The following is a 23888-nucleotide window of genomic DNA, read 5'->3' as shown; positions in this document are numbered from 1 at the left end:
TGAAGATTTTAAAAATACCAAAATTCAAAAATCAAATTGATGTATGTAAATTAACAAAGATTTTATACATATCTGACAAATATCAGCAAGGGGATTCTGATATATCGGGACCTATTAACAACGGAGAAATGAACAATTAAGAAAGCTGGTGTTTTTAAATTTTAAACTACGTGCAGTGTAACAGCTACGTGAGAGATATACACCTGATGATGGCCATTTATGGCCGAAACATGTAGTGTCGAAGAAAAGAAGACAAAAGAACTACAATAAATTGTTGCACTTAGGACAGAGTTTGTGTCATATATTTTGTAGAATGTAATAGGATGCTTAAATACAAATACTGATAATGGATTGTGATGACAGGCTGCCTGACTGTATCCACAGTTACCCTACTGGTCTCTGCTGGAACAGACACCACTGAATGTATGAATTTGTCTGCTATTCCCACTGCATTATGCACTGGGACAGCCAAGAACATAATCTGTGGGTGTAAATGTAATGTGCAGCCATAACACTTGTCACATCATCCCCTGATGAGACAAGACAGTCTCAGACATTGGATGCTAACTTCATTTTGACATGGCTGATCCCACAAGAAGACTTCATTGCAATTTCTATCTCTTCAGCAATTTTATGAGGTCAGTTTTCTGGAATTTTGCACCATGTCATGTACGTTGACTTCTAATTCATCATTTCTCCTGGTTGAATGTTGGCCAGGACACATTACATTTTACAGGCATCATTCCACTTTAGAATGATAGAACTATTCAGAAACTCTTGCTTGGTTCATTCTCCAAGTGATATTTGTATGGATCATGTTATCATTGGAATCTTTCCAATCTTGTCACAAAAGTTAATACACACACATTCTGTACTCTGAGACATTGTTGGATGAATGTGTGATGAAACAAAGAGTTGAATTGTACAATAGTGAGAAAGGGAAAATTCGTTCAGGTTGGAAAACTGTTAAATGTGGAGTGCTGCAAGGATCGATGTTGGGTCCCTTGCTGTTTCTGTTATGTATTAATGATCTATCACTAGGTCTAAACACTGATATCAAGTTATTGTTGTATGCAGATGATACTAGTGTATTAGTATCGGGTGATAAAATCCAGGATATCGAAACCAAGTTCAGGCATGTGTTAAATCCCTTAAACCTTTGGTTTACAAGTAATGGCCTGTCTTTAAATATGAAGAAAACTAAAGTGTTAAAATTTGAAACAATTAATCATGGAAATATGCCAATGCAATTGCAGTATAAAAATGAGGTATTATATGATGCAATGAATATCAAATTTTTGAGCCTTGAAATAGATAAGTTTTTAAACTGGAAAACACACGTTAAAGTAATGTTACCCAGATTGGGTAAATTAAATTAAATTAAATGCAGCTTGCTATGCAATGAGATCAATTAAGCCTTATATGTCACAGGAAACATTGAAGATGGTTTACCGTGCCTACTTTCATTCTATTATGAACTATGGATTAATATTTTGGGGGAACTCTTCACATAGTGTAATAATTTTTAAAATACAAAAGAATATAATTAGAATCATTACAGGATGTAGAAGTAGAGATTCATGTAGAGAATTATTTAAGAAATTAAAAATTCTACCTCTTCAATCGCAATACATATTATCGCTTCTCTTATTTGTTGTTTACAACAAAGATAAATTCAAATTAAATTCTGATGTCTATAACATGAATACTAGACAAAAATATAACTTCCACCTACCCTCATCAACTTTATCAGTATATCAAAAAGGAGTCTACTTTACTGGCATAAAAGTGTTCAACAATCTGCCACAAAGTATTAAAAACTTGGGCAATGATACTAAAAAGTTTAAATCAGAGTTAAAGAATTATCTACATGCTCATTCCTTCTACTCTTTAGATGAATACTTCAATGTAAATAGAGAATGATGTAAAATTAAGTTATATTAATTTTTAAGCTAAAATTGCCTGTACTTATGTATGTAACCTTTTGACTTGTTCTCTATCCAAAGGTACTAACCTGCTTAGGATTTATAGAATGTAAATAAATTCAATTCAATTTAATTCATTAAGAAATATGAAGTTGTGCAGTAATATTGATGTATATATCACGCATGTTTTAATTCATAGTTTTCTGGGTAACTCACCAGATGCTAAGAAGATTTTTCTTAACAGAAGAAAACTGTTAGGGTGATGATGGGATTGAAACAAAGAGATACATGCAGGCCGGTATTAAAAAAACTGAGCATATTAACATTGGCCTCCCAATATATATTATCTTTGATGATTTTTATGATAAGTATTGAGTATTTTATTTTTAATGATGCAATCTATGATAAGACCACAAGACACAGAGGGAATCTACATGTGTTACAGTCACATTTAGCAGTAAGGCAAAAAGGAGTTTATTATATGTGTGTTAAAATTTTCAACAGTTTGCCTCTCTATGTAAGAGATTTAGAACAAGACAAGAAACTTTTTCTAGGAAAACTAAAAGAAATATTAATCAAAAATTCGTTTTATTCAGTTGATGAATTTTTGCTTTATTGTAAGGATTTATAGTCAGAAATATTTTTATTTAGGTATATTTCATTATATTACTGTGCAATTTATAACTAAATATGTGACAACTATAGTTCTTCATTGCATGCATATTGTGACATGTTGACCCCTACCTCCCCAGCGACACGTAGCGGTAACGTGGCGCTCGCATAATAGGTGAGTCATCACCCCGCAACTCTCCCCACGGTGACGTCATGAGCGGAGCCGAAGTTAGCCGAGTCCCAGCAACCTTGAAGCTATGCAAAGCGAGTCAACAGCGGTGACGTCACCAAGGGGTAACAGCGTTGCTAGGCTATACGCCACGTCACACTAGCAACAGTGAACGGAATAAAAGCCAGCTGAGCAGCAAGCGAGAGTGAGTGTGTTATCAACGGGTTCTCAGTTCGCAAGTTACAAGCTACAGCTGCGTGTGCGAGAATCAGTGATAGTTCGGGATAACCAGTTATATCTGGAGTGTATAATTCAGGGAGACTTGTATAGCTCCTGCGTTATTAGTACGTGAAGACAAGTGAAGATTGTGTTAAGAGATTTTGTTGTAGGGTTTGTAAACTGTGGAAACCCGTAACTGTGTGTTAAGTAATTGTAGCCGATATTTGTAGATTGTTCAATAAACCAATTAACGAGCTCTACGGTGTATTCAATAACGTAAACACGTTACAATATGTATACCTGTAGGAAGGAAAATTATTATGTATTGTTAATTATCTTGTTGGTATAATTGTATGTGTAACATTGTAGCTATTTAATTGAGATATTCAGTTTAGATTTTAACTGTGGTCAAATTGATGTCTTTGTGATTTTATCTATATTCAGTGCCAGTTGCACACTTATGAATACTCTGAAACGCTGATATATGTATTCAGTATTCAGTATTGAGGGGGTGGGCTTCCCCATGCACTTAGACCAGTTATTGGTCCATTGTGCGTCCCCCTTTTAATTTCTACTGTCTCCATACCCTACCGGTATTGGTGCTTACTATCAGCCCCTTTCTGCCAGAGAGGTTCCAACCTTCTGCTGGCAGTGGTATCTAATAGTTAGTCCCTTACTGTCAGAGAGGTCCCCCCTCCTCTGGTAGTGGTACCTAATACTTCCCCATCTACCGGAGGCATTGGAAACTACTTTGGGCAGGAAACTTTTTGGCCAAATTTAGCTCCGAGGTCTCCTAGAGACATGAGGTTCTTTTACGTGCTGTAAATCTACGACACGGGACCCACGGCTTGAAGTCCCTCCCGGAGGACTTGTTCCCTGAATTTTTCTGCCCTTAAGAATTCCACGACCTCTGCCGGGTTTGAACCCACGTACCTTGAGTCATGAGGTGGGAACGTTACCCGTAGACTACGGAGGCCGCTTGATGTATGTATGTATGTATGTGTGAAGTAATTGTTGACAGACAAAACAATTGAATGGGCTGTAAACAGGCCTGGACCTGCAGTAATAAGTTAGGACATGTTCATCGCAGGCGCATCTCTGTGCAGTGTCATGTACAAGTGCTCATATATCGCCATGATGCGGTGTATTGCAAATGGCTGTCAAACTGGAAATTTGACAAGTGGATAATTCACCATGACATTTAACCTGCATATTAAGCCCAACTTAGGCAGAAAGATTTAGCTAAACATAATATTCCAAAAGTGAGACAGCCTTTTTCCTTACCAAGTATGTGAACTGTAGTAAACCATGTTTCACTGAAAGCTTTGAAGGATTCAGATGTACTTAAATTTGGCAGAAAAATGCATTAAATTCTATCATATTGTAGACAGTTGTATTACGATTGGTAATGTGTATGTCAGAAGCGTTGAAACATTATTTTCATGTAATATTGTAATATAGTTTGTGTGTTAGGTTCATACAGGATCCAGAACAGTGAAGAGTCCAGCAGATCGTAAATTTCGGTGTGATCACTGTGAGCGACGTTTCTTTACACGTAAAGATGTGCGGAGACACCTTGTAGTTCACACAGGAAAGAGAGACTTTCTATGCCAGTTTTGTCCCCAGCGCTTTGGACGCAAGGATCACCTGGTGAGGAAGACATTAATTGGCTGAACGTCTGTGTTTTATTTTTTATTGCTTTAGATTAATCAGTAACAATAAACATCAGTTTCTTTTGTTGGTGTTATTTTTAAGGCCACAAGGACAATCCATGTAAACATACCATATGTCATGTATAAAAATGAATAAATTTATGTATTACAGATATCACATACACCCTTCTCCCTGAAAACTTTGCTTTGAGAATCAGAGCCTGTGTTACATTAAAGGGTAACCTCATGTGATGCTGTCAGCCTTTGCTGTAATCACCATTTTAATTATCAGAATGGTTTTGCAGCATACAAGTTTATATTTAAACCAAGGCATGCACTGTAATGAGATGATGGCACCTACAATGTGTATCTACAAGAGAGACCCCAAAGCTTAGGCCCTAATGTTTTAGGTGCATTCATAACCCTACAGACCACCCATATGGTAAGTTCACTCAGTTTGTTCATATGTACATGTGAATTAACCTGAGAACCACTGAACAGTGTCACAAACTTTTACACTGGGGAGTTGTAATAAAATATGTTGACACAATTTACTTTTCGTTAAAATTGTCCTGTACTGATGATAGAGAGTAGCTGCAGTGTCAGATTCATGCTTTGCAATCTAGAGGTAAAAGACTGTATATGATTATAGTTATATAAGACCATAACTGTAGGAACTTTGTACCGATGTAAGCTGTACTTTTGGCACCCCACACTTCCATCTAGTGCTGAGGTCAAGAATTGGGGACCTGTACCTCCACTTCCCAATACATCTTCATGGTATGGTCCATAATAAATTAATTAAGCACAGGGACAGCTTTACCTTTACCTTACATTATTAAAATTGCTTCCATGTAGGTAAGGCACATCAAGAAAAGTCACCATCAAGGAAGTGTTCCAGCAACTTCCCGAGGGGCTCGAGGTGGTAGGAGGCATAAAATAACTGTCCCTTCTGTCGCACCATCAAAGTCACTGTTAACCCCATCCACTTCTACAGCCAGCGCTGAGACCAGAGCAGTAGAACAGCTCCAAACTCATGCTACTGTTTATGGTAAGAAGACCAGTTATATTTTGCTTGTGCTATTTATTATATCCTGAAACTCTATTCCTTCTTTCCTTTTTGCAGATAAAAAGAAGGTACTGAAGTAAAGAGTGCAGGACTGTTGCACCTTATATTGGAAAAACCAGAAACATGCATTAAGTATCTAATTGCTTCCTGACATTGAACTGTTTTGCCCTTCACTGCCTAGGACCTACATCAGGGTTTGAAGGAAGAATGGAAGAGGTTATGTTACTATCAAGATCACCGCCATCATACATGGAAAGTAAGGTGGAGGAGACTGAAGAGTTGCCTCCTGCTCCATTGCTTGAAGATCCTTCTCTAATAAAGAGACAGATGGTAGCTTCTCCAGTATATGCAGCAGAAGGAACAAATGTCCCAGGGGCTACAGGTGTGGTACCAAAGTCAGAAGAATCTTCCATTCTGCCAGCAGTTCCTGCCTTGGAGCAACCAGCGGGTCCTACGCTGGGGCTAGTATATGGTCATCCACCTCCACCACCATATCCATCTGGTGATTTGCAAAGTCAGACATTCAAGGTGATGACAGAATTGTTTTATTATACTTTCTTCAAAGGATAATGAAGTCGTATAAATTGTTACATTGTTGAATAGTGACTAACCTTAGAGACTGTAAAGTGTCCCATATAATGTCAGCTGCATTATGACATTTTTGCTGAGATTAAGTTATAAGGAGATTTTTTCAATGAATCCAAGTCAACAGCCAAATCTTGGTGTTTATTCTTTAACCACTGGATTTTAAATTGGCAAACTGTGCAAGCTGTATGGAGTTTTTCTGGTACAGCATTTAAGTTTTAGTGCAGGATGAAAGGAGGGTGTAAATATTTCCTCTTGTTGCTTTGTTTGGGTTTTCTACTGCACAGTCAGCTACATTTAACTTAAAGATGTGGAGAGAGCCCATACTCACATGAATTCAAGTGACAAACAAACACTGCAGCTAGGGGAAAGAATGTGACTATGACCAAATAGAAAAGTGACAGATATTTATGGTCCCCCCCCCCAAATATTTTGTGTAACATATTGATTTAGTATAATGATCTGTTAGATTTCCTGTTACCAACACATTGTAAAACAATATGCTAGTACTAACATTTCTGTTGTTGGCATTTGCCGCATTGTGCAGTTGATAATAAGTGAGAAGATTTTACAGTTGGCTTTTATATGTTGTGGTATACCTGAGTGTGTAAACACTGCATTTATTGTGACAAGTAATGGAGATGAAATAGTTCATTCAGTAACTGTGTTTCTTGTATTTTAAGTGTATTAATGTTGTGTTTTTAAGGTTAGTTTTCTAACATAAATTTTAATGAAAACTTGGAGTAAAATTCCCGTGGAAGATACTGTTGGCAGTACGTTTTCCCCCACTTTGCATACAGGTTTTTGAAGAAGCGAACAGAGAAGAAATGATCAAGCTTGAACCACCATCCTCATCAAGGGTAGGTGACTTAGCTCACCTGCTGAGTCTTATTCCGTCCACATCTCAGTCGTCTGTTCTGTCAGAGACACTGTCTGAGCAAGACAGTTTATTAATGGCTGCACAGCATCTTCGCACTGAGGAAGACATCCAGAGATTGTTAACAAGTGAGATGCATAAAAATATTGATTAATAAAATAAGGAAACTGATATAAGATTGTTGGGTTGTGGTTGTCATGATGGTAACTATGAGGAATATGGTCTTTTGGGTTGTCATGCTTTGTAGTTCTTAGTGAGTCCAGTATCTTGGGGGAACATACACCTTCATCTTCAGAAGTAAGCCAAGCAAGAAACCAGCAGAAGCAGGTGGAAAGCTCAACTATATATGCAGGGGTTGAACAAAATAATGGAAACACTATAGATACTGTACACATTTCTTTATTACAGGGTGCGGCAGCATAATTTGCTGATTTGAATTTGGCACCAGGAAGCGAGGTTTAGCCGTTAGAGGGTGAGAATGGTCTCATTCAAACGGGTTGGTCGGGAAGTTTGTTCTTCCTTCCACTTTAGTACCGAGTATGCGTTGGATGAAGGAACAGCGCGCGTTTGTCGTAGAGGCTTACTTTTCTAATGGTCGCTCGATCGTCGCCATGCAGGGAGCATTCCGCGCGCACTTCAATATTTCTGCCCGAGCTCGTGTTCCTGGTTGACAATCGATTGTTACATGGGCAAACACATTCAGGAGAACTGGCAGTGTGGAAAAGAGAAGATCAAGGGAACAGCCCATCAGATCACCCCAAAACATCAAGGCGGTAAGGCAGTCTTTTTTGCGATCTCCTTGGTGATCGGCACGCAAGCATGCAGCTGCCCTTGGAATGTCTGATCTGTGAGGCAAATTCTTCATGATGACCTCCACTTTCATCCTTACAAGTTGGCTGTGGTGTCAGAACTCACCGAACGCGATTTTACTGCTCGGCAACATTCATGTGAAGCGTTCGTTGAAACTTTGCCTGATGTTGCACTTGTGTTCTTTAGTGACGAGGCTCATTTCCATCTTTCTGAATGCATGAACAAGCAAAACATGCGTTACTGTAGTGATAACAATCATCGAGAACTTCATGAGAGGCCCCATCATTGTGAATGTGTAACTGTTTGGTGTGCACTGTCAAGAGTAGGGATTATTGATCCCTACTTTTTGAAGAGAATGAGGTTGCAGTCACAGTGAATTCTGTTCGTTATGTGAAAATGATCGAAGAATTTTTTTTTTGCCAAGTCTTGACGAAATGGATGTTGGGGATGTGAGGGTTTAGCAGGATGGAACCACGGCACACGTGGTGCGAACTGCAATGCATGTTTTGTGGGAACACTTCCCCGGGCGCCTGATTTCTTTGAGGGGTGATCTTCAGTGGCTGGCGCGCTCACCTGATTTAGCCCCTTGTGACTATTTCGTATGGGGGTATCTGAAATCCCTTGTGTACACCGATCGTCCAAGGACCCTTGCTCAACTGAAGGAGAATATTCGGCAAGCCATAGCCAACATACACATCGCTGTGCTGGAAAGAGTCGACGAACACTTCAGAATTCAGGAAAATCAGTGTATCGCCAATGGGGGGGCACCGCTTGTTGGATACAATTTTTAAAACAGAGTAAACATAAATTTCCAGTGTTGTAGAATATGGAGAAAAAATAATTACAACAATACCTATAACATCTTTTGTTTTATTGACCCTTCAAATCGGCAAATTATGCTGCCGCACCCTGTAATATGGTGTTGGACCACCTTTTGCCTTCAGTATGGCATCAGTTGTTCTTGGAATGGACTCATACAAGTTTCAAACAGTCTCTAGCAGAATTTTGTACTATTCTTCTTGAAGAACATCTTCAAATTGCTTTAGAGATGTTGGAGGTGGAAATCTGTTCCTCACTCTTAGTCACCAAAACTGACAAGAATGGTTCACTGATGTTCAAATCTGGTGACTGCTGGCCAGGGAAGATGCTCACCTTCATTCTCTTCAAACCATGACTGAACATTTGCAGATGTATAAATGGAGGCATTATCGTCTTGGAAAACTGCATTATTGTTCAGAAATAACATCTGGATCATGGGATTTGCATGATTACCCAACCTGTCCACGTACTCCCTTGCAGTAATTTGGCCATGATGGTTAATAGTGGGCCACTGTGCCACAGTACTGCCAAAACCATCACAGAATATTCCCCATGTTTCACTGTTGGAATCAGGCATTCTGGATTGTAGGCTGTCTTGGGTGTTCTCCAAATATAAATGTAAATTCTTCCTTATATAGGGAACGGTGTGAAGGACTACTCATTTGACCATATCACGCGCATGTTTCCAGTTGTCAGGCACCCAGGTTTTATGGTTGTGACACCATTACTTTCAGTAATTAGAGGTTTAGCAGTTGCAGCCCTACTGTGGATGTTGCATTTGTGAAGCTCACATCAGACAGTTTTATGGAAACAGGGTCTTCAGTTCTGCTGTCACCTATGCTGCAGCAATTGTATGATTTTTCGGATCAGTCCTTCTCAATGTGCAATATTCTCTTTCTGTCAATGCTGATTTTCACCCACTGTTCCCCTTCACTGATATTGTCTCCCCATGACTCATGTATGCCAACATTACATTAGTAACTGTTGCTCTTGATACATCCAATAATGTGGCAGTTTTTATCACAGATGCTCCTGCTAAACATGCACCAACAATCTGTCTTCTTCCAAAATCAGATAAGTCTCAGTTTCTGACTCTTTCACACAGACTGTTACTCAACACAGTCACTAATGCACTGACGTGAGCACTACAGGGTGTAAACAAATGAGTGAAGTTCTTTCACTGTAGCCAGTGCAACAAATTCTGTTCCTCAGTTTCTTAGAGTTTCCTTTATTTTGTCAACCCCCTGTATATAATTCTAAATATGGTTATAATTTTGATTGTGTACAAGCCATTACCTAGCAACGGTCCTACATGCCACAATATAATACTCTTTCAGATGTCACTCAGTTTTCAGTGAAGAAGTAAAAACTGAAGAATAGTCTTCTATGTAGTTTGAGGGGTGGGAGGCAACATTTCACAGGGAAATAATGTCACTTTGTTCTTCAGGGCTGAACAGTAAGCCAAGCAAGAAATCAACAAGAAGCAGTTAGCAGTTCCTCCTGTTTTTACCCCCACACTCTGTGCGGGGGCAATAGCTGAATAATCCCTGGTTCAGTTGTTGGGTTAACAACGCTTTCTGGATGGAATGTATGTCCAAGCTTGAGCAGAGAGTAAAGGGTTCAGACATAGCATAAACCTAACCCTAGTTGCACTACGGGTCTTAATAAATCTCCACATAGCCTTCAGTAAGAAAAGGTGTAATACAATACAAATATTTAAAAACAGCTAAAGATATAACAAATTCATAACACAAATTCAGAATAATTGAAGAAGGTAATGGTGAAACTGAACTACTCTGAAGAATATCTCCCAGTAATTCAAAGTATGCTACTTTACAAGGGGCCACAAGTCCAACCCCTTGGTTGACCTAAATGCAAAGCAAAGAACATTACATAATCAGTTGTGGGTCTCTATAATAGACAGAGAGAACAGAAGTCATAACATACAACACTAATGAAACATGAATCGTAATACAGTAAAAACTGTCTTAAACGGAATCTCAAAGAGTCCAGAACATTTTCTGCTGAAGCCAGGTTTCTGTTTAATCAAGGTGTGCTATAATAATTAAACCAGGACATGCACGTATTTGAGACAAAATAAAACACCATACTCATTAATTTATTCACACTGTAATCATTGAACACATGCAAACAGTACACTGAACAGAAAAAAATTGCAGTATTCACTTTTTTTATAATTTTACCAGAACTCAAGTTTCTCCATTTCCCCTGACATAAAACCACATAGAAAAACAGTCTTTCTTTGCACAATTTTCCTCCCGAACATTTTTCACCTTTCAGACATAGCGATTTATTCGGAAGCGCACAGAAGAACATTCCAGTCTCATCACCATTTGCTATGTTTTCAGGTTCGTATCCCTCGATTATGGATGGTAATTTAGCTACCCACTCCCCAGTGGTCTCACTATTTACATCACTTGATTCACCACACAAAATTTGTTAAAAACTGTTTGATGTCTTTTGCGAAAGCTTTTCAACCATCCATTAGATGCTTTGAATTCAGTCTTCCCCAGTTTTTCAGTGACCTTTTTAGCATATTCCTGTACCATAGGACCCGACATGCAATGATTTTTTGCCCTGACACTGACAAACCACTCCCACACTATTCATTAATGTCTTCATTTGCGGTTCTCTTTTTATTTTTCCATTAGCACAATTTTCCCACCACTTCAAAATTTCTGTTTTCTTCATTTTAGAATCTCATACGCTTGAGTTTTACCAATGTTAAACATCTTCATGATCTGCTTAACAGACAATTTATCTCGCTCACTCGCATGAATCATGTGTACTCTAGTGTTAAGATCAAGGTCAACTCTTGTCTTTGTAGCCATGATGACATCTGCTATAGTCCATTCGCGGAGACGAGACAGCGTAAACAAAGCAAGCCCCTCATTGCCACAGCTGACAGCAAGGAGTGGACAAAGCGCGCAGTTACTTCAGTGTACTCACTGCATTCGGATGCACGTTAACCTGCATTCAGACTGAATAGTGAACTTTGGACGCCCCTGCAACACTACACGCATCACGTAATCGCTGCATGATTTCACTCAAAGAGCGAAGTAGATACCGCGTGCATTTGTTTACGAGGACTCTCTTGTCTCCGCGAATGGACTATAGTCTAAAGTAAAAATGTAGGCCTAGAGCCCTTACTGAGTAAAATATCCAGAAGGGACAGTTCAGTTGAATTTCAGTGCAGGTAGTGCAGTACCGTTAGAAGCTGAATTGAAAGCGTTAGAGAAAACAAAATTCTGTAGAATGTGTAGGATACCTAAAATTCTTCTAAACAATGCATTCTGGAAGACTGGAAATTTAAAGGCTTATTTTGATTTCTGTTTCCGCATTAGACAGTTTCGGTTTAATTCAGGATTTTTAACATTTTTTTTCAGCCCCAAAGTCACGGGACCTGAAAATATTCCCATTTAAGACAAATTCCATTTAATAAAGGGTTCGTCTAAGGCAGGTTTTACTGTATTATGCTACTCTACTTTCTCAGGAATAAAATGAAATAAGTGAGACTATATAAAATGATAAAGCAGCCTTAAAAGAACCTTGTTACAATATCCCTAAAACAAATGTATGTTTACTGTTACAACAAGGGCTCTGTTGCCCTCATCGGCTTAGGCAAAGACACTAAGCAGTTGAGAAGGAAGCTAGTTAGGTCTGAACCTGGGTAGGTCTTCATTCCAGAACATGGAAGAGGGATGGAGTCATGTGATGGGACATAATATGGTAAACATGTCACAACTGAGATGTGTCGGGGAGGGGGGATGAAAGGCAACGAAGACACCAGCCTGTAGGTGCCATGCCTGAGCCATTGAATACAATACATATCTCAGATTAGAGTGAACTGCTGGTTTGTTGCTTGCCCTGAAGATGGAAGTGAAATGTTCCTTTGAGATAAGGGTCATTTTCCAGACTGCATTAGCTTACAACCCAGAGACCTCTTCATGGTCACTGCTTTGAGAACCTCAAACCAAAGTAAGGCTTGAGAATGAGGAAGAAAGGTAGGGTTACTTAAAGTTAATGGATTTAAATTATAACATTTATTATTATAGAGTATGTTTATTGTGTTTGTTTTGAGTCAAGGTGATGAACAGCATAACCATCAAGATTCATTGAAGTCAGCCACCTGCTTAAAAAATTCCAGTAATGGAATGAGGATATATGCAGAGTACACACATGCCCACATGCCCCCCCCCCCCATGTCTAGTTCTGTCTTCTGGGATATAACACCACATAGTCCATTGAAAGTTGTGTTTTAGTGGGCTGCATGGCATTACATCCTAGAAGACAGAACCCTTCATAACCACCTCTGTGAAAACCTCAAGTTCTATATCATTTGTCATGTTTTAATTGCTTATTGCAAGTGATACTTACATTTTCTATTTTAATATCACACAGATAATAGTTACATTGCACTCACAATCTACCATGATCATTATTCTGAGAGTGAGTACTGTATTAGTTTTCAGTTACATATGTATGTATAATACCTTTGAAACCTATCCGTGTTTGTAATTTAAAAATTTTGGTGAATGTTTTTCTCTCTAAAATGTAAAGAGCCACATTTCAGGAAGGTTGCAGATTAATTATCAAGAGATTGATGTTAAGTCTGTTCTTGGATTGTTATGTGCGCAGACACACAAATGTGCATGCACACACATACACACATTCACCCTGAAGGTGGAGGCCGCATTGCCCACAATCACATGGTGTAACAATGCAAGAACAGAACCAGCATGAATAACTAACCACTGTGAAAGCCTGAAATCAGTAATATGAAGAGAGTGTTTGACGTGTTTGTGCATGCCATACATTGAGCAGGTAGTTTCAAAGGAGAACAAATGTCCTTTCCATAAGTCAGTCTGGCACCAAATGATTTCTCTGCCTGGTATGGTGTGTTCAGAGACCAAGGACTGGGGTTGGGCTGGGCAGGTAGTGTTCCATGGCTGGATCAAGTGGGCTGTTTGTGACTTTGTTGCTTATAAATTGCTGGTTCTCCTTCAAGAGGGCTGAGACCATCTTCAGCTGAATGATGATATTTAGAACCTGTATTGCTCTTGGATCTATCGTATTATTCCGGAGAACAGTTAGGGTTATCATTTACCTAAACCTGGGTTTAGTAACTATGCCTAAGCCAAATTCTTTTGTTCTATCAACCTTTCCTCTTTTCTTTTGAAAACGCTGGAGAGACTGGTGGACAGATTTATGAGGTGGAGCCTTGATGAGATACCCATTGTATCTCCATCAGCATGTATATCGGAGGCAGGTCTGTGGAGACTACCCTTCTCATTCTCCTTTATAAAGTACAGAGGATGCTAAAGTATGGGCTTGTTGCTGTAGGAGCTTTCTGGACANGGGGGGGGGGGGTACATTTGACAATACCACCTTTGGGTCCATGTGTAGGATAGTTGAGGAGCTACTACAATGGAAAAGTAGCGGCTCCAGTCTAGAAGACCGAGATTAATGGCCGTGGGAATCCATTGCTCTTTCCACATGACACCCTCTATCCACTAAAGTTGTCACTAACTTTGCCAGCAAGCAGCGGTTGCTTGGTCGGTATAGTTCACTTGCAGACTAAAGGTCACAGAGTTTGTTTTCTTTTTATGTTATGATAGTAGCACAGGCCTCATCTTGTTATGATGTTTACAATCAAAAATTCATATCACAAGACAGATGTCACCAATATGTACTAATGAAAAAAGGACCATTGTCAGTTTGTATAAGTTTGGTATATACTGTATTTTCTCTTTGTCCTTTCATATAGTAAACAGTGTCAGAGAAGGTTAGCCATGCTGTCTTCCTGTTCTGCTTTTCGATGAGCTGCCAGCATCACACAGACATATCATTTCAAGTCTGAGTTCTTCATTTTGTTGCCATAATACAGTTTTTCAAAATTCTACACCCACCACCAACTAAATCACAGTAGATATTTGATGTGACTAAACCTTAAACATGCCCCTGCATAGCTGTGTTCCATGATATCATCCAACTTGGGACAGAAAAAGTACAGGGTAAGGGGGAAGTCATATGACAAATAGAGAAAGATACTGCACAGTGCAGTGGATATCACATGATAATTTTTCTCTGGTTCAAATTTGTAGGCTGTAAGTGGACCACAGATTCTTAAATGTGATCTGTCGCCCAGACAAGGGCAGGACAGAGGAAGGGTTAATGGGACATATTGGGCTCCAAGCTATAAACAACTTTGAAAGCGAAACTACAAGTAAATTATCATCATCATTTTACTGCAATTTGGTGTTCACCTGGTGGCAGTAGACCTTACACTGACACTAACAAGGAATAGACTATAAATCAAGGGTACAATACAAAACAAATAAGGTAATGGTAAGGTTGTCCCTGTGCTTAACTAATTAAGCATTATGCCATGATGGTGAATTCACATCACTTCACTTATTTCCGTTCATTCCCCACTTAAAGCCTCTTTGTGTAAAAAAGTTATGAAGAAACAGTGCCACCTAGTTAGGAATCACACATTAAAATGAATATGCAGGAAATAGCCCTCATTTTATGTATTGGTTTTCCATATGTAAAGCATTAATAAATTGGCAATTCTAGTAGGTTTTGTCATTATGATGATGCCCTTATCAAAAGTCATAGGTACTTATTGTACTACCATTTCACTGTAATAGATTGAGGATGAGTAAATTATGATTAGAAATAGCCTAATAAGCATGTGAGTTGGGATAACGCAGTCAATATAACAACTGGCTATGGTCTGGGTGGCCAAGGTGTTGAAGTCCTGGTAGGTGCAAGATTTTTCTCCTCTGTATCATCCAGACCACTTCTGGGGCTCACCCAGCCTCCTATCCAGTGAGTACTAGGGGCTCTCTCCCCAGGGGTAAAGTTGCCGGGGCACGAAGCTGACCACTCACTTCCAACTAGTGACAAGGTCAAGAATACAGGGATCTGTATGTCCACTCCTCCATACGTGGTGTGTTCAAAAAGTATTGAACCTTCTTTTTTCCCGCATAAACCAATGAAGCGTGGGAGTCTCCCATAGGTGGAGATGTGGAGGGGACATTCATGTGCAGTCATGAATTTCTTCCCACCTGCAGAAAGCGTCAGTCGCTGGCAGTCGGCCTGTGAGTGAGGGCGTGTAGTGAGCGCTCATCGGATGCCTGTAAGATGTAAAATGACGGAACAACATGAGCAGCGATATTGCATCAAATTTTGCCAAAAGCTTGGCGATACCCAAGTGGAAGCCATTCGTAAGATTCAACAAGCTTTCGGGGACAATGCCATGAGCAACTCACGGATAAAGGAGTGGTACAACCGCTTCAAAGATGGCCGCACGTAAGTGGACAGCGAACAGCATTCAAGCAGACCCTCAGCAAGCCGAAATGAGAATGTCATTGAGCAAGTGTGGACTTTGGTCATGGAGGACCATCGTATCACAGTCCGAGAACTTGCGAATGAGATAGGGGTAAGCATTGTATCGGTACATTCAATTTTCACCGAGGATTTGGGCATGAGGAGAGTGTCCGCGAAATTCATACCAAAACTGCTAACAATGGAGCAGAAGCAACACCATCTGGAAATCGCACAGGACATGCTGGACAATGCAAACAGTAACCCCAACTTTCTGAACACTGTAATCACAGGTGATGAGTCATGGGTTTATAGGTATGACCCAGAAACCAAGATGCAGTCATATCCGACATCCCCGAGGCCAAAAAAAGCACGGCAGGTCCACAGCAATGTCAAGGTCATGTTGGCCGTTTTCTTTGACTCCCGTGGGGTTGTGCATCATGAGTACGCACCACAAGGCCAAACCATCACAAAGGAATACTACCAGGAGGTCCTTCGTCGCCTTTGTGATGCTGTGCGGCGCAAACGACCGGATCTGTGGGCAGCAAAAACTTAGCAGCTCCATCATGATGATGCACCCGCACATTCTGCGCATCTGATTCAGACTTTCATCGCCAAACAAAACATCCCTGTGGTTTGTCAGGCTTCCTACTCCCCCAACATGGCTCCGTGTGACTTTTGGCTATTTCCCAAGCTGAAAATGCTGCTGAAAGGAACCTGATTTGAGTCAAGAAAAGACATCATGCGGAATGCGACAGCCCGGCTGATCACCATTCCAAAAGATGCGTTCCAGAAGTGTTTCCAAAATGGCAGAAGCACTGGGAGAAATGTGTGCATTACCAAGGAGACTACTTTGAAGGGGATTAGGGTTTTGTACCTCCAAATCAATAAATGTATTTCTGCCGACCAAAGGTTCGATACTTTTTGAACACACCACGTATATCTTCATATTGTGGTGCTTAATTAATTAAGCACAGGGACAACTTTACCATACTGAGATTTTCTAGGATCATGAAATCTGGTAGGTTGGGTGCAAATGTTGATGTGAGAAGGAGCTCTAAATGATTTTCTTGGCATTTTCCTCAGCAGACAGGGTGATGAACTACACAAAATGCTGCACAATATGCCCAGTTTCTTGTTGAGATTTTAACAAGGTAAAGTAAAATTATCCCTGTCCTCATTAAGCAGTGCACCATGCAGACATGTGGGGAAGTGTAAATATAGTTCCACACATTCTTAACTTTATCACTAAATAGAGGGCTGCTTTACCCCAATTTAAAGAAACTTTGGTACCCATGGTGGGCCTCAAAGTTGGTCTGGAGAAGAGAAAAATATTGTATCTCTGCCAGACATCGAAGCCTGATTCCTCAGATGTCCAGCTGTAGCCTTGTCTCTATGCTGACCAGGCTGACCCTTTTCTGATTTGAACTAGGTTATCCCTCTCTACGAGTCAGTTGCAATATTGCTGTGCTGATCCACTTGGTAATTTAATTCCCCAGATGTCCAGCTGTAGCCTTGTCTCTATGCCGACCAGGCTGACCCTTTTCTGATTTGAACTAGGTTATCCCTCTTTACGAGTCAGTTGCAATATTGCTGTGCTGATCCACTTGGTAATTTAATTCCTCAGATGTCCAGCTGTAGCCTTGTCTCTATGCCAACCAGGCTGACCCATTTCTGATTTGAACTAGGTTCTCCCTTTCTACGAGTCAGTTGCAATATTGCTGTGCTGATCTACTTGGTACTTGAATTTTTAAAGAAGATTTGGAATACGGAATTAATTTCTTTATGACAGGGACTGCAGTCTTGGTTAGCTTACAATTAGTGATATAATTTATGGATTTCTATTTGGATGTAGGTGGAACAGAGCAAACCCAGTTACTTGCAAGTGAAGAGCACAGTCTGTCATCACAGTTGCTTCATTTGATGGCGACAGCTGCATCTTCAGTTGTTGGACTAGATCTTCCATCAGAAGTATCAGCTCCTAGTGCCAATAGTGCTGCTGCTCCTGTTACACCTGAGGAATCAGATGTGATGGCATCCTTTCTTGCATCAGGCTCTGGAGAGAGAGAAATCATTGCTACTGCAGCTACTACTCCACTTCCTCGCTTTACTCAAGCTTTTCAGAGTCAGCAACAGCAGCAGCATCATCATCAGCATCAACAACAGCAGCAGCAGCAGCAACAACAACAGCAGCAGCAACAGCAACAGCCGTCATCACAGCGGCAACAAGAACAGAGGTAGCAACAGTATTCTGGGTTCGGATTACAGAAAGGTGCTAAATTGCATTGCTGAGTTTAGATTTTATATTACATGCATATTATGTTTTTAAAATGTGTGCCTTAAGAACTCATATTATTTGCCATAACAATCCGTGAAAATTTGCAATCCTATACTTTCTGGTGGCAGCCAGTGTAAGGAATGGCAGTCATCCTAGTTAACCACAGAAACATTCAGGACCGAAACCTTTCCTCCATCTGATAAAAGTAAAGGATATTTCACAAAAAATCATGCACATGAAACTGATTTTATATGAAATTTCAGAATGTTTACTAAATATCTAGTGTTTTAAAGTACTCTAAAGAAAGCTGTGACATTATATGTTGTGTTTCTGAATTCTTTGGCTCACATCTTTATTTCTGCAGATATTACCAAGAGATACATTAATTTAAATCAAGTCTGTGTAATGAGAATATTAATTAACCTAAGGAAACCACAAGATTCAGCTTATATACATAGCATCTTTAAAATTAGCTCATGCAAAAATTTATAAAAATATTATGTATCAAGAAGAAACAAAGGTGATTATTGTAGTTCAGTGAATACCATTCCTGCCTTGTCTTTTGGATGTACAGAACTCAATTCCATAGTGACAAACTATCAAGATTTTTTTATGGTGTTCCTTGCCCATTAAGAGTGGAATAATACCAGAATTGCAAGTAAAATAGACCAAAACCTCTTTCTTCCATGCATTGTTTGGCTTTCAGGTTAGCTCACTATATTGTCACATTTTTATGTGTGTGACCATAGACGGTATGGATTTGTGAATGGATTTATTGACCATTTATACACACCACTCATCGCTACAAGTAATTACAGCACTGTCGCTAATTTCCACACTTTAGAAATCACCACAGCACCCTTTAAGCCTTTTCCAACCTGCTGTGTCTTCATCAGGTGTTCCCTGTGCAATGGCTTCTAAGAGTGGAGGTTCTTCAACTTCTGTTCAGGTTCTGTCCTCACGGCCTCCCATGCAGAATTCAACTCTCAACTGACAACTGACAGCTCACAACCGAACTTTCTCACTCATCAACCAGCTATGTTATATCACTTCACTCACCTGAACTGCTGACAACTCCAAGCAACAATTAACTCGTTGCTTCTAACTGTCCTGCTTACAACATCTCGGCGTGGACCACATAGAAAACACCGTTCTTCTATTGTTTCATAGGTGTCCGTTGCCACAGAAATGTGTTTACTGAACTGTTGATTAGCACCGGGTTACATAACCTTGTTCTTCTATTGTTGCATGCATGTGTGTTGTGGGCATTACATAACAGCAGCTGCTGTTTACAGAGTCACTGCTTAACAGTGGGTCTATATGCCACAATATTATAAGCTTGAATAACATGCATGATAAGAACTTTACACACATACTGATGACACAGAAATAAGACTTAATTTCATCCACTGGGAATTTACTCTGAGGGTAATATTGTGAAAGGTGAAGTGTTTTTAACACTTCTCTGGTATTGTGATTTAAGTGAGGTAAAACGCTGTTATACAACAGAATTCTTTAAAATTTAAAAACTTATGACATGGATAATTTTGATGCCGGGAGAAAGACTTGAATTTCTATAGATAAGTAGAAAACTTTTGGTGGTCATATTGCGTCTGGAGGAAAGTTTTCAAACTTGACATAATTGCATTGTTACTAGGACAATGAGGATATGAAGTTTTGAGATATCATTAATAAAAACTTGCATTCAGGATGTACTGTTATAATAATAATGGTTTATGGTTTTGAAAAAGAATTTAAATAATCTTTACTTACTATAATGTTGGTGTCATTAAAATTTATTTGTGTTCTTAATATATTAAAAATAAAAGAATGATTAGGGACAATAGTCCAGCAGTGGTTACTGCCACAGATGTTGGGCAAGAGAATTGATCATTGGTTGACTGTTATGGACAGCGTATATATTCCTTTTCCAGATTCAGTTTATGCAGTGTAATTGTATGAATGAAGAAGAATTTTTATATATAACTCCACCATGGCAATATTTGCCAAATCTATCAGCTGCAATTGAACAAGTGGCCACTTAGTAATCCAACATGGTTTCATCAAAATATGGTCTGCATATGTTTCTTTCTTGAAAATGTCTCCAAACTGAGTCCGTTCCCAGTAACCTCAAAACTACTGAGACATAATTACATTTATTATCCTTGAGAAATAATGCTGATAGGTTGTAGGGTAAAAGGAGGTATTGATACTGCCGTTAGTAGATAGATTATAAAGCCAAGAGTTTGTACTACTGCAGTGCAAGATGCGTTGAATGTTACCTTTACCATAACAGAGCTAGTGTTTTCTTTATGAATTGTTATTGTTGCTGTTTTATATAAATGAACTTATTGTACTAACTACAATTACATATCTGACTACCAGAATTCCTCATGTTTATAGAAGAAAATGTGAACGAAGTACCTTAAATAGTTAACTATTTTTATATAATAATGATTATTTTTGTAAATATACATGTGAGATATTTTGTCTTGTTATATGACCTTCAGTATGTAATACTGGCATTGTTGCTGGTCAGCAAATTGGTCTGTGTTGAATTTTGTGCATTTTGCTACGTAATGCATGTAATATGTTTGAAACCAGTTTTAAATTTGTAGCAGATGTAAAATTGTACATTTAAGTATTCACTGTTGAATATGTTGGTAGCTTCAGTTAAGATTCATGTAGAACTTGCAGGTTCATCAGTTATACCTACATCAAAATCAAAAGTAAACTGACTCATTTGAAACCAAAACAGAGACTTATCAGATATTGTTTGTTGTCTTGATTTATAAAGTTGCAGAATATCCTACTAGCAATTCTGTTACTAATATTCAGTTTTTATACATACAACTAAACAAAAATATAAAACTATGATTCTGTGTAATACACATAATTAGGCATCTGTAATATGTGACATGTCACAATTAAGCTTAACATTCTAATATGTAACAAACCTTTCAGGTAATATGACTAAAAAGAGCTGTTGTATGTTGAAAAGTAAGTAGTAAAAGCTGAGGAATGTAAATTCTTTCAATCTCCCACCCATATCCTACGAGACGATGTAGTTGCTAGTATTTTCTTATTCAGTTAGTGTGTTGTGAATTAAAATTGTTACTATCACACTGCATCTGAAAAAATATAATATTTAAGGGTCTGCATTTTTCGAACAAAAACAGTACACTGTAAGGAACATATATAACTAAAATGTTACATTATTTAAAAACTGCAGCATTCGCCCAAAACATACTTCATTATGATAGATATTTAATTAAGTTTATCTTCAATATGAAGACAACTTCATATATTGTGGTTGTTATTTGAAAAACATTATAATTTGGGAAGGAAATGCTTATAACATAAAAATGTCGTCTTTATAATAGCTACATCATTTATTAGATATACTGTTTGATCTGCTGAATATTTAATGAAACATAATGCAAGCTTGTTTAGTCTCACAAGACTCACTTTGTTTGAAAGCATTCTTTTATGTAATTTGTGTAAAGAAATGGAGTGAGCATGAGGAGGACAGCTTATGGGAGGATATAGTTTAGATGAAGTGTTTTGTCACAACGAATGACAGTGGTTACAGTACGTCTAATTATGGTCTTCTGACTCTTCTCGCCCCTGTTCTGCTATCAGAGGTAGTGATAACTTCCAAGAAAAGTAACAGAGCAGTACTCTAGAATTACTTTCCACATACTCCAGTAGTAGTATGACAATTAAGATATTGTTACATGTAGGATGGTACGTGTGACGAAATGTTGGGTTCTGTGTCAGATGATTGGATTTATTGGCACCTTGGTTACCACCTCTCTTATTTGCACTGAAATACAGGCAATACCGCACTATCGCTGATTTGCACACTTTATATTTCACCAATGCACACGCACTAGGATTCCAGTCTTCACTAGTCGTCTCCTGGCAATGGTTCTCAACGCAAGAACTCTAAAAGTCTCACTGGATCACACATTCCAAATATTACACATAAATGAAGTCTTCAAATCACACACAAAGTCTTCACATGGACTTTCCGTGGCTGTCTCCTACTGAGAACTCACTTGCAACTCTGTCGCTTGAAAACTGAAATCAGTTCTGTCTATAACTGTCGGTATATATCCTCTGCATCGACCACACAGAAAACAACCTCTACTGTTGTAGAGGAGTGTTTACCGTGACATTGTTTAGCAACGGTTGCGGCACCAACCCCATAGAAAGCCAGTCACGTGATAGCCATCTCGCCAGCCTATTGGCACACTAACTGTTGCCTAGTAATGAGCTATAAACATTCATCCTATTGTTGAGTGCGCTTATGCAACTGAAGGTTGTTTGAAGGTCACTGCCTAAAACAGTGGTGTGCAGTACTATTTTTGGCAAGGAATGTAGTGGTATCTAATAAACAAACTGTAGCAATCTAGTCACCAAAATTTATTTGAAGACCAAATCTATTCTCCGTTTTGTATTCCGTTCGATAAACCTGTAAATACTGTACTGTTCTCAAGGTGAACATTGAGTTTATGATCATATTTCTTCAAAAAGTGAATTAATTCCACATAATTACCTCGGTCAATAGAATCCATGCTTTCGCCATGACCACGGAGGGCAAGTTGCCTCTTTCCTAAATGGCAGATGATATCAATCGAGCGTTTCATTATTTCTCTATTTTCTTTCTGCTGTAGTATCATCAGGCACTTTTGATTATCATGTTGGCAGTCAGTTCAAGATTTCCCAAACATAACAAGTTGCACTGTTGAAATAATGTGAGTCTGAGAGTTCTCATGTCGTTTCAACGCTATATAAAGGTTGTTGATATCACCAAACCCAGTCTTTTTTTCATTGAGAAACAATAGGCATGGCCAACAAAACAGTTTTCCTATATTACAGCAACCAGATAGCCACTCTGTTCTAGAATACTGTTCCAAATTAAATTTCCTCACATAATTTGGTTTGTGCTTTAAATTCTGGCAACTCGCATGTCAGTCCTCTTTCTATAATTATTTTCTTTTCAGAAAAGTCCCTGCTATTAAACCCTCATTTTAAAAGGCTTTCGATTGCACAGTTGCAGTCGCGTTGTCTGCCAGCATTCATTTTAGTTGTGCCCTGTGCATGTAGTCTAATCACTCCCCTGCCACTTGTACCACAATATCACACGTGCTTCCCTTAAACGCGGATAGCTTCTTTCTGATGTGTCAAAATACGATCACAAATACAATCTTACGCCATCTAAATATGCACTTACAGTATTTTAATAAAACTTAATGTTACCTGTAACACCCAACAAGACTGAAATCACACATAAACAGTTAATTTTAACATAACCATCAAAAGAACACAATCTTTCACTTCCATGTCACACGCCTAGAGCCAGCAACCCAAAACATGCTTCCCTTGACGACTTTGGATTAGACGAATTCGTACGAAGATTAACGAAAGGAAACTTGGTCTGGCCCACCAAGCAGGGGAAGGGAGGAGGAGAAGGCATGTGGCCATGAACAGGAACACCCACTAAAATGTTAAGAT

The 23888-nt window shown here is 38.9% G+C and overlaps 1 protein-coding gene across 1 annotated transcript in view; it reads left to right on the top strand.

The window, feature by feature from the left end:
* The window catches only part of LOC111864563 (PR domain zinc finger protein 10), a 44939-nt gene extending 21327 nt beyond the window's left edge, over positions 1–23612 (top strand). Inside the window, exons 8-12 of the mRNA XM_023851913.2 lie at positions 4399–4575; positions 5436–5628; positions 5828–6174; positions 7032–7236; positions 17946–23612. Of these exons, the coding sequence (XP_023707681.1) occupies positions 4399–4575; positions 5436–5628; positions 5828–6174; positions 7032–7236; positions 17946–18331 (1308 nt within the window). The 3' untranslated portion in view covers positions 18332–23612. The remainder of the gene's footprint in view (positions 1–4398; positions 4576–5435; positions 5629–5827; positions 6175–7031; positions 7237–17945) is intronic.
* The last annotated feature ends 276 nt before the right edge of the window (positions 23613–23888 follow it).

Source organism: Cryptotermes secundus, unplaced genomic scaffold, assembly GCF_002891405.2.
Source record: "Cryptotermes secundus unplaced genomic scaffold, Csec_1.0 scaffold2457, whole genome shotgun sequence".
Classification (NCBI taxonomy): Eukaryota; Metazoa; Arthropoda; class Insecta; order Blattodea; family Kalotermitidae; genus Cryptotermes; species Cryptotermes secundus.
Note: the sequence above shows the minus strand (reverse complement) of the source record. Positions and strands in the feature narration are given on the sequence as shown.